The following is a 10,826-nucleotide window of genomic DNA, read 5'->3' on the forward strand; positions in this document are numbered from 1 at the left end:
TGGTATTTGACCATACTTACGTGTAAAAATTATTAAGGGTTAAATGCATGTGTTGATTGAAACACATATGCACCTTCTGTGGGATAGGCACTTTAAAGGCACTTTTTTCGTAGTAAATACGACAAATTTCTTTAGCTATTAATTTTTCTACGAATCGTATAATGAGGGCTATAGTAAGACGCTTATCGGTTTAACACTCAACCTTCTTTACATCTTCATACAGGGTAGTTTTTTTCTTTTTCGTCCCTTTTTACCATTTAAAAATCACATGCACGTTGAATATTAATTTTTTTGTTGTGACAAAGGTTCACTTGTTAAAACAACTTTTAAAAAAAGGTCAACTGATTAAAACAAAGGTTGATTTGTTGGATAATTTTTAGTTATAAATTAAATAAAAACAAGTTTGGTCATAATTTAAAATGCTATTGTTATGTAATAAAATAAACATTTTGTTGAATAAAACCACCACAAAAATGTTTTTTACTTATCGAGCATGTATTTCAAAAATTTAATTTTTTAATAAATATTGTTTACCGGGTAATTAAAAAGTTATAGCCAAGAGCAATAAATTGCTATTATGTTTTTTTGCAAAAGTATTCCAGTAAAATTTTCTAAAAAATTTAAATACCACACTCTTTTTGTATGGTACCAACAGTTTATCTATTAAAGTCTGGCATATGGACTATAAGACCGGCAGAGTGGTGTAGTGGTAAGAACTCTTGCTACACCACTGGATCGGAGTAACTTATGTTACTCTATGTTTAAGTCGTGCATTCAACTTTTCCACATCGAGGATAAAGATATATACAAAAAAAAAAAGATAAATTGGCCAGTCATTTAAAGGGTTTAGATGGCCTTATATTAAAAAAAATTCTAATCTTATTAAACTAAGTTAAAATCTACAAGTCAAAACAATAACGGCAGTGGTAATATTTATTTTAATATAAACATACGACTTTAGTTATTATAAAATTTTTACAGTTTAAACAAATGTTTATTGTTTTGTGTTAGTTTCTAAACTTGCTGTAGTTCGATTTCCATTGCTTGATTGTTATAAGCATAACGATTGTTGTACCCTAAACAAAAAAGTCTCCATTAATTAAAAACAAGCAAGTTTTTTAAGTTATTAAAACTTAAAAAAAAAATTAATTTTTATATTTTATGCATGTTATTTATTTGATTCTTAAATATAACAAATAAATTAACGTGTTGCTGTTACCTCCATTTAATTCGACTCTATTGCGTTGAAGTTTAGGCATGTAATATTCTAACTTGTCCTTAAATAATTTTTCATCAAAATTGCTGCCATTTGACCATTCAACTACATGCCCTTGCTATAAATGAGTTTTGAATTTGAATTATTACAGTAAATTTACTGGAAAAAAATTAACAAAAAAAATGATTTAAAAAAATATTGGTAAATTTTATTGTTTAATATATTTACTTGCAGTGCTCGGTGTATTGTTTGAAATTGAGTTTGACCAGGTCGTGTATCAATCCTGGATCGATTCCTGATAAATCTTCTCACGCCGCGAGGTAAAATGAATATGATCTCTTTACCGAGTTGCACTAATACAAGTAAACCCTGCATAAAAAAAAGTTTTTAGAACAAACCCTTTTTTTTCAAATTTCGGTTACTTTTTACCCTTGAGTAAATGTCGAATTTACAACTCGATTACAGTTTTTTTTGGTTTCTATCTTTCGTGTTAGATAATTTAATTAGGGAAAAGAATAAACCAATTTTAATATACTTCGTAAAGTTCTGATAAGTGTTGATCCTCTCTCATATATTCTGTAGTTAAAATTACAATAAGTCGATGAGATTCTCGAATATCAGTTCGAATACCCTGAGCTTTATCTAAAATACAATTTCAATTGTTAATAAAGGGTGCCAATACAATTTATATAAAACAACACACTTAAAACTTTGTTTTTGTTCTTAATGCCATTTAATTTAAGCAATAAAAAAACGTTATTAACTGACAACTTGGTGTAGTAACCGGCAGCTTAGTGTAGTGGTGCGAAACACTTGCTACACAAGATGAGGTTGTGGGTTCAATCCGACTGCTCTTATGCTGTAGCGCTAATGTCTAAGGCGCTATAAACGGTATAAATTTCTGCCAAGCTAGCACCAAACTACCACAGGCAACTCAAGATTGGCTCGGGGTAACAGTTCTTACTCTATGTTTAGGTCGCGCATTCGACCTTACCACATCGAGGATAAAGATATGTACATTATACACAAATATTCAACGTAATTCTTTTTATAAAATTAGCAAACTTACCACCTCCTATTTCTCTGTGTCTAATTGAGTCAAATATTTTGTCATACCCGAGATCATTTAACACGCCAACAGTTAACGTTCGTACTCCTCGTATTATGTCTTGTTCTTGTGATGGCATGTTTATTTCGTAATGGTAGGATAAGTAGGCATGATTTGTCATATTATCTAAGTATTATAAGCTAAATTTTAACTTTCCTTATAACCCAATTGCGGATAAAAGTAAAGTGTGATTTGCAACATTTAAAGGATTGATGTAAATTATTTAATTCAAGTATGTTTTAAGCTTTCACTTTTACATTACCTGTGATTGGTTTTGCAAATTTCCGTTTCCAAAACAACTTTAAATAAAATTGTTTCCACCACAATACGGCGCCCAAGAGCAATAACACAAAGAGAACGCCAAGGCAAGAACCAACAATTTTTGCAATTTTTTCCTGTTCTGGTGTTGGATTCAAACCCAAAAAAATTCTTCCGTTCGTCGCGTTTGTTCCTAGTAAATTACTTTCTAGAGTGAACGTGTAAACTCCTATGTCTGCTTCCTGTGTATTTCTGAAACCATTTAGTAAAATTGGTAAGAATTTGTAAATTGTGGGGACTTTTTATCAAATGTAGAGCGTTTAAAAATAATTGAGTATGTCTCATTATAGTTTTTACTTGATCAAGAAATTTAATAATTTTATTAAAACATTTTAAATTTACCTTATTTTCAGTTCGTACACCAATCTTCGAATTGAATTTTCTGGGTTGTAAGAAGGGGGATTGTTATAACAAGTATTCTCATTTGTTTCATAAAAGCTGTAAATTATTAACATTCAAATTTATAAAAAATTATAAAAACCGAATCTTTTATATACGTTATTAGCTATAAAAATTGCATTATATTTTTATTAGCATAGTTTTTAAAACGCAAAAGTGGTTGGTCCTTCAAATTTTAAAATAAAATAAAAATAAAAATCTTACAATCTACAAGACACTCGGTTATTCTGGATAAATGTTTCATTTAAATCTCCTGCATGAGTGCATTCGTAATCGCTCGAGTCCGACTAAATGCAAATTATTTTATTATTTTAAAGTCTTCACCATTTAAAAAAAATTTAAATTTTTCGGGTTTAAAATGTTAGCATTATTATCAAAAACCAATTTTTTTACTTTGTTCCATGATGCGGTCAGGTGCAGAAAATCTGTTGTTCCTATGCCAACCGTTCCAACGCATCTGAGTATGACGTCATTGCCAAACTCCTGTATCAATGTTTGAGTATTACACGTGACTTCTGGTCGTGTTAATTCCGAGGCAGCTTTAAAATATTTTTATGGTTGAACTTTCCACTTATTAGGTGAAATAACATAAACTTGAAATAAGTTGTGTTTTTTTATTATTTTAAGAATGTAAACCTTATGCGGTATCACGTTTAGGGTTGTTTAATTGTAATCACGTATAAATAAAACTAAATTGATTTACCTCTAACACAAATCCCGATATGTGTGACATATCTTGTTATTCCGTTGTATTCAATCGCGCAGTCGTAAATGCCCGAGTCATTGTAGCTTACCAGGGCAATATTTAGCTAAAAAAATGAAATTGAGGATATAAAATTAAAATTATTTTTGTTATGTTAAAAATTTGCTCGTAAAGTTTTATAACGCTTCTCATTTTTTATCACTATTTTAGTAACTTTATAATTTTTACAAATTTATATAAAATCACTATTTTGTTGGATAAATTTTTTGGCCTACCACACTATTATTGTGCTGGTCTCTTATGTTTTCTTGTAATTCCCCACAATTTCTTGTCCACCTATAAGTAGCAGAAGATGGAATATTTAATCTAGGAAGCTGGCTAACCGGCGCTAAATTTTACCAATAAAAATAAATAATTAATTTCACAATTTTCTAGATGTCAGACAGTCAAACACGATATTTAATAGTGTTCATTGAGAAATATCTTAATATTTTATTAAGAGGGCCAGGTTAGAATTATAATTAAACTTAAGCCTAAACCTCTTGATGACAAATGTGTTTTTGTATAGGTTTTCTTTAATAAGTAAATACTTTACAGTTTAAGTAATGATATTTTAACCAAAATTATGCAGGATTTTACAATTTGAATACAACAAATATAATATACGCTTTATATATTAAACTAACCTTGACAAGGTAAATTCACAGAATCGCCATTAGAATGCGAAATAAATACTGTCATGTTTTGAGCCAAGGACTGAGCGCAGGTTCGCGGAATAAAATTACTTGCATTTAAGTTGTAGGTAATCGATAAACAGAAATTTGTTTCGTGGAACTAAAAGTTTGTGTAAAATTATATTTAACAGTTTAAACAATAAACTAAATTTTAGTTAAGTAAATTATCAAAGTTTTCATATAGGCTTGTAGACATTTTGTAGCTTAAATATTACGAGTATTCACATACTATGTAAATTAAACTTTTTGAAACTTTTCATATCCTTTTGGGTATCTTTCTAAAATTTTTCATTGCTACTTTAAACAATCCAAGCAAAATTACCCGTGATTTTGTTACAAACGGTTCAAATCAAGAATTTTAACTATTGCCACAAAAACAACTCACGACAAGAATAAGATAGTACGTCGAGGGGGAACTCTGGGATACGTTGAAGATGTATTGGTGATTGCTCAGTAACTCGCTAGGGTAAACTGGATATTCGTCGTCTGGAAAAGTACCATACATTTCGCTTTGGTTAAAAACAGTTGTGTTTTCGGTTCCTGCCAGAACGAGCAACTAAAACTCAAGAAACCATAAAAAAAACTAACCACAAAAATGGAGAAAGCTGTAATTTGCATATTACGCATTTCACGAGTTAAAATTTAAATACAGAGATTGCTTTCTGATTAAATGTAAATTTAAACTTAGTTTTCGTTTAGTTTTTTTATATTTATTGTAGTCTTAATTACTAAACTTTTGTTTTTATTCTTTATTTATTAAATAATATTACCTCAATAGTTTGCGCATTTTCTAAAGTATAATGGTCACCCGACATCAGGCGACCATCAAACAATATATCAAAATCTAGGGTGAATGGCCAACCATAATAAACTGGTTCGACTATGGTTTCCACATTGGTGATAGTGGTGCATCTTTCTAAACTTGCATCTAAAATATTAATTCAAGTAACATTAAGCATGTTTTAATGGTTTAGGAATTTAAAAAAATATACTTTTGTATTGTATTTGATAAAAAAAAACAAAGAACTGATTACAATGTTTTTAATTTTTGAAATAAATGCATGGAATATTTTTGTTTGACTGAAAATACGAGCTTACTGGAATTTAGGCCATGTTGTTGTACTTTGTATCACGTGCTTTTTATACTGTGATGTAACAAAAGCCGACATTGTTACGCATTCAACCACCAATCGAGAAAAACTTGGCTAAAATGCCTTAACATTACACCATTTATTTAAAAAAAATAGATGGGCAAACCCCTGGCACCGTTTATAGAATTTTATTTAAAAACACGTTTTTTTTTAAATATCTTTTGTGGTATCATATTTCAAATTCAAGTGAACAAATAAATGGGGGTTTCACAATTCCATTGTGACAAAAATACCTCACTAATGTGTTTACGTGTTTTATTGTTATAACTTACATAACTTTTAACGTCTGACGTCTTATTTAAGCAAACAAGTTCTTTCTAAAGTTGTTTTCGTTTACCAAACATGTAACAAAACCTTTTTCGTTTAACAAATATGCAATAAAAGATCTTACTCAAAATACGTCATCGAGCCACGCGTGATTCAATAAAGCGTAAACATACCAAACACTTAACCTTGCTTAGAAATCTTAATTTTAACGAAATCGGATTTAAAGCAAGTAAAAGTATTTAAAAATTATAAAAACAGATACAAAATGGTAGATGTATTATGCTTAATATGTGCGTATGAACAGAATAGCATTTTTAAATTTTTGCAAAAGCTTTTCGATTTTCAGATTTTTTTACAATACCAATTCAACTCCCAAAAAGTCGGTCAGCATTTAAAAAAAATGCTATTGTATAGCGGGGTATTTAAATTGCACTTTGTCGTTTACAGACAAAAAAAGCACTTTTCTTTTTTAGATTTTAAACAAAGATGAAGTATTATAAAAAGGTAACTAATAACAAAATATATAAAAAAATATTTTAATGTAATAAAAATTTAACTAACGCTTTTTTGTTCATACCAACAGTACCAAATATTTTGAAATTTGATATTAAGTGGTACAATAACAATACTAGATACCTAACATGTATTATGAAAAAATAATATCAAATGTTGTAGTTATTCAATGTTACTTTAATATTTGTAAATTTAAATTCTTACCTGCACTGATGTAAACACTTGATATCAATGCAATATATGTTAAAACCTTTCGAAAATTCATATTTCCAACTTAAAGCTTAACCTAAACAGCTTCCAATAAACTCTACATAAATATAACTTGCGCTATGCTTTAAAGGCGAGTCAATACATAACAAAAATTAATAAAAAAGTTGGTATTTTGAAACCCTGAAAAATTTCCCTTTCTTATTTTTGTGTGTTTTTTACTTGCGCGCGTACTTTCCTATACCTGAGATATCTATATTAAACGTCTCGCTTAACCCTTGAACAAAGAATCCTTTTTGTTGTACCAGTTATGTCTGAGTTTTTGTGGTAAAGGAGAAATTCCCTTCGTACAGGGAAACATTTTTTTTGTTAGCGATTTAGCTGAATTTCCCAACTCATCATTTACGTAAATGTCTAAAATTGAACAAATAATCTTTTTAAAACTAAACGACTTTAAGAGATTTCTTTATTAGAAAATTTTGTTCTTAATTGGACCCCGGTAAAGGTCACCCAACACGATACTTTAAACGTGTTTTATTTTAGAATTATAATAAAAATATACATGAACAAAATACAACAAAACTGATCGTGATTTTGTATTACAAATAAAATTTGCATTTTGCATAAACTTTAAACTTGTCTCAACACTATTTCTTCATTTGCTGCTGTTGTATTCACAGCTAAAAATGTTAGTCAATAAAATTAGCTTTTTAATGAAATATGGTTCAACAAAAAAAAAACAATATTTTTAAAATACTTTTACAGATTTAATTAAAATGTTATTACAAACCTATTTATTGTTATTTATTTAATTGTACTAACTTGCATTAGAAAGTCGGGCATTATTTTTTCTTAATTTTGGCATGGCCAGTTCCAATTGGTCCCTAAATTTCTTAAGGTTAAATTTCTTTTTGGAAGACCACCGTATAGTTGTATTGTTCTAAATTTAATTTTATTCAAATTTTCGGTAGCGTTTCTTATACAAAAATGTTTAAATGTTTAAAAATAATCTGTTTTTTTTAACCTGTATTGCTCGGTTAGTAGTTATGAATTCCTTTTTTCCAGATTTAGCCTTTTGTTTGATGGATCGCTTCACGCTATTCCGCAAAATAAATATTAACTCACAACGAGATTCAATAGTAGCTTTAAATGCCTAAAATTAAAAAAAAGGTAATTTTTAATGCTATGTTGTTACATTAAAGGTTTTTTTTACTTCAAAAAAGTTTGCCATGTCCGAGTCGCTATTTTGATATTGTGACGTCACGAACAGTACGACGCGATGACTGTTTTTGGTAGCTTCATTGATTTGTTCCATTTCGACTAAAAAGTATTTTCGATAAACAAAGATTAAAACATTTATAACAAGCCATAATTAAACATAGATAAAAAATTTTAAAAAACATTAAAAAAATTAACCAACTTTTAAAATTTATACGCTAAAGAATATTTTCTAAATTTAAATTTTTTTTAGTTTTAAATTTTTAATATTTTTAAAAACTTAAAAAAAAACTTGCATTGGCCAGATTCACATGCTTGAAAAGGGTCAAATATATTAAATTCAAGTTCTTCTAAGGCTTTTTTTGTATCTTGAACCATCGAAATTGTTTCAGTTTGCGCAGACTTTTTCATTTCCACGTTGGAAAAATAATATGATAAGGCAGCCCCATACTTCTTATCATCTACATAAACATACTATTTATAAAAAAATATAAAAAGAACACGTTTATTTTCAAAATCATAATTAGGTTGTAAAAAAAATTGCTACTAAAAAGCTGTTTTAGTTTGGCAAACTTAAGCCTAAATAACTAACCAGTATAACTAACTATTTTTACCGTGTTTTGGTTTCCGAATTATTCGTTTCCAATATAATCGGATATAAAATCGATTCAACCACAAGATGGCGAAAAAGAGCAATATCGAGGTAAATATCATTGGAATACAAATAGCGAGAATGACGACAATTTGTTGATAGGCAACTGCGACGTTTTGGGCAATCGTAAAATTTGCAATAGCGAGCTTAGAGTCTAAAATTTTATACTTTATGAGATTTTGAATTAAAAAACGTAAGAAATATATTTTTCAGACAAGAATTTTAATAGTTGCAAAGCAGTGCTTATTAATTGCAAAGCAGTGCTAATAAAAGTTGAAAATTTTGTACGTGTAAATTTTATAGCCTTATTTTTTGTATTCTTATAATTATTTTATTAAACGCTTATTCTTATAAATATTTTTATTAAGTTATTCGAAGTCACTAACCTTCTAAGTTAAAGTCCAAGATTATTCTGTATTCACCAAAATCATCGGGTTGTGCATTTCTAAACAAATACACAAACTGTTCTGCGATCTATTTCTCACATTACAGTAGTATTGTAATTGTTACCTTATTGTATACCGATGTTCAGTTCGAATATTGCTTCCTTCCAGTGACGTCACTTCTGTTGGCGTAGGTGGTTCCGTGTAACAATTATCCTCATAAAAGCTATAAAGGAAAACAGAACTGGTAAAATAAGCGTTGCTTTAAAAAGAGTTTAGAAAATCTAAAGTAATTTTATTTAAAAGCTTTAGCATTAATTAAATTCTTACTAGTTGCAAGTAATTCTGAAATCTTGATCGTTTCCGCTAAAACCTGTATTAAGATTTTGGCATTCGTGATTAGATGAACCAATCTAAAATAAAAGCAACATTTCTAAATATCCATTTTTGTCCAATATCTGCGAACTACATATTAAAGGTGATCTTTTTATTAAGACTTTGTCCAAAACCGTTTTTTGAACTATCAACATTAAAAAAGGCATAATTGTTTAAAAATTTATGATTACCTTTTCCCATATAGCGATCAGTTGATTGGAGTTAAAAGTTCCAGTTCCCAAATAACCAAAACAAATTATTTCAACGTCTTGTCCAACTTTGACCAAGTTTTTGGGTAAATTGCATATGACCAAGGGATTGGTTAGAAGTTGTATTGCTTTAATTAGATTTAGATCTTACAATTTATTTTATCTGGCCGTCAAATGACGGTTAGATAATAGAAAATTACCCTTTTTATTTAATTTACGTTTTTTGGGGAAAATTATGATGTCATAGTACCTTTAAATTACCTATTGCTCTACTTTGTGAAATGCAACTTACGCTTGACACAAATTTTGTTTTGAAAGTGAATTGTCATTTCCTTGTAGATAACTGTGCAGTCGTATAGGCCAGCATGCTCAAAGGAAACATTTTTTATTTCTATCTGCAATAAACAAAATATATCAAACAAATATGTTTATTTATAACACGTTTAAAATTATATGGCAGAAAAAATAACTGTTTTGCAAATTTTATCAAAAAATACCTCAAATCCATTTTTGTTCAATTTGTAATCTAAGTTTTCTGGCAATTCCTTGCAGTTTAATTTCCATTTAAAAGTCACATTTAGTTGTTCAATGGTTGTGTCGGAAACTAAAGTATTAGGCAATTGGTAAATAGTTTAAAATAGTAGTGGTAATTTTACGGTATGTATTCTTATATTATCTTATAAATCTATTGAAATATATTATTTAAATTAGTATAAAACAAGTTTTTTTGCCTGAACACTGTACTATAAACGGTTGATTATATTCTGCAGCAACCAAAATGTTTTCATTATAACTCAGTGCATGTTCCTTGCAAGTTTGTTCAACTAAATTTGTCACATTCAATTCAATCGTCGTTGTCCAGCAGGCCGAATTTTCAGCATTTTCTTGACTGATCTACCAAAAATAAATATATATTTTCGAACTGTTATAAGTGTTCTAAACACAATTATATAGTTTTTAAATTTTTTATAAACTTAAGCTATAAAACAAACAAGTTCTGACCTCAAAAACAATTTGATATTTTGTTGACGAGTTCACTGTAACATTTAAAATGAAAAATTCTATGTCGCCTTCGTAGAGTGTTCTGTTTAATTTAATGTCGTAAATGACACACTGTAAATAGAAAACATTTTTAAATGCTTTTAATAAAAAAAAATGAAAAATTTTATGTCGCCTTCGTAGAGTGTTCTGTTTAGTTTAATGTCGTAAATGACACACTGTAAATAGAAAACATTTTTAAATGCGTTTAATAAAAAAGATTAATTTTGTCTTCGTACCTTTGCTTTTAGATCTGAATAGTAATCGTTTTCATATTCGTAGTACAAATAGTTGTAAGAATCGTTGAAAAGATAGTAATTATATGAACCATCTAT

At 28.7% G+C, this 10,826-nt stretch overlaps 2 protein-coding genes across 4 annotated transcripts; both read right to left on the minus strand.

The window, feature by feature from the left end:
- Nucleotides 1-545: 545 nt before the first annotated feature.
- On the minus strand, nucleotides 546-6,888 carry LOC145756528 (uncharacterized). 2 transcript variants are annotated; one of them, XM_082572374.1, is made up of 15 exons: nucleotides 6,614-6,888; nucleotides 5,249-5,406; nucleotides 4,864-5,034; nucleotides 4,431-4,578; nucleotides 4,020-4,132; nucleotides 3,745-3,850; nucleotides 3,435-3,580; nucleotides 3,246-3,328; nucleotides 2,985-3,080; nucleotides 2,587-2,834; nucleotides 2,286-2,450; nucleotides 1,752-1,858; nucleotides 1,445-1,585; nucleotides 1,220-1,334; nucleotides 546-1,076 (listed from the first exon to the last, which is right to left on the minus strand). In XM_082572374.1, the coding sequence occupies exons 1-15, from the start codon at nucleotides 6,672-6,674 to the stop codon at nucleotides 1,015-1,017; spliced, it is 1,920 nt and encodes a 639-aa protein (XP_082428500.1). In that variant the 5' UTR covers nucleotides 6,675-6,888; the 3' UTR covers nucleotides 546-1,014. The 2 variants fall into 2 exon arrangements, with proteins under 2 accessions (XP_082428500.1, XP_082428501.1); XM_082572375.1 differs by lacking the exon at nucleotides 6,614-6,888 and having other exon boundaries at nucleotides 4,864-5,040; nucleotides 5,249-5,362.
- A 245-nt stretch (nucleotides 6,889-7,133) lies between these two features.
- Nucleotides 7,134-8,989, minus strand: LOC145763605 (uncharacterized). 2 transcript variants are annotated; one of them, XM_082575089.1, is made up of 7 exons: nucleotides 8,873-8,989; nucleotides 8,449-8,640; nucleotides 8,131-8,295; nucleotides 7,830-7,936; nucleotides 7,641-7,769; nucleotides 7,439-7,556; nucleotides 7,134-7,296 (listed from the first exon to the last, which is right to left on the minus strand). In XM_082575089.1, exons 2-7 carry the CDS (start codon nucleotides 8,546-8,548, stop codon nucleotides 7,247-7,249), a joined length of 669 nt encoding a protein of 222 aa, XP_082431215.1. In that variant the 5' UTR covers nucleotides 8,549-8,640; nucleotides 8,873-8,989; the 3' UTR covers nucleotides 7,134-7,246. The 2 variants fall into 2 exon arrangements, with proteins under 2 accessions (XP_082431215.1, XP_082431216.1); XM_082575090.1 differs by having other exon boundaries at nucleotides 7,155-7,296; nucleotides 7,439-7,500.
- Between the last annotated feature and the right edge of the window lie 1,837 nt (nucleotides 8,990-10,826).

This window comes from Corella eumyota, chromosome 1 (genome assembly GCF_963082875.1).
Source record: "Corella eumyota chromosome 1, kaCorEumy4.1, whole genome shotgun sequence".
Lineage (NCBI taxonomy): Eukaryota > Metazoa > Chordata > Ascidiacea > Phlebobranchia > Corellidae > Corella > Corella eumyota.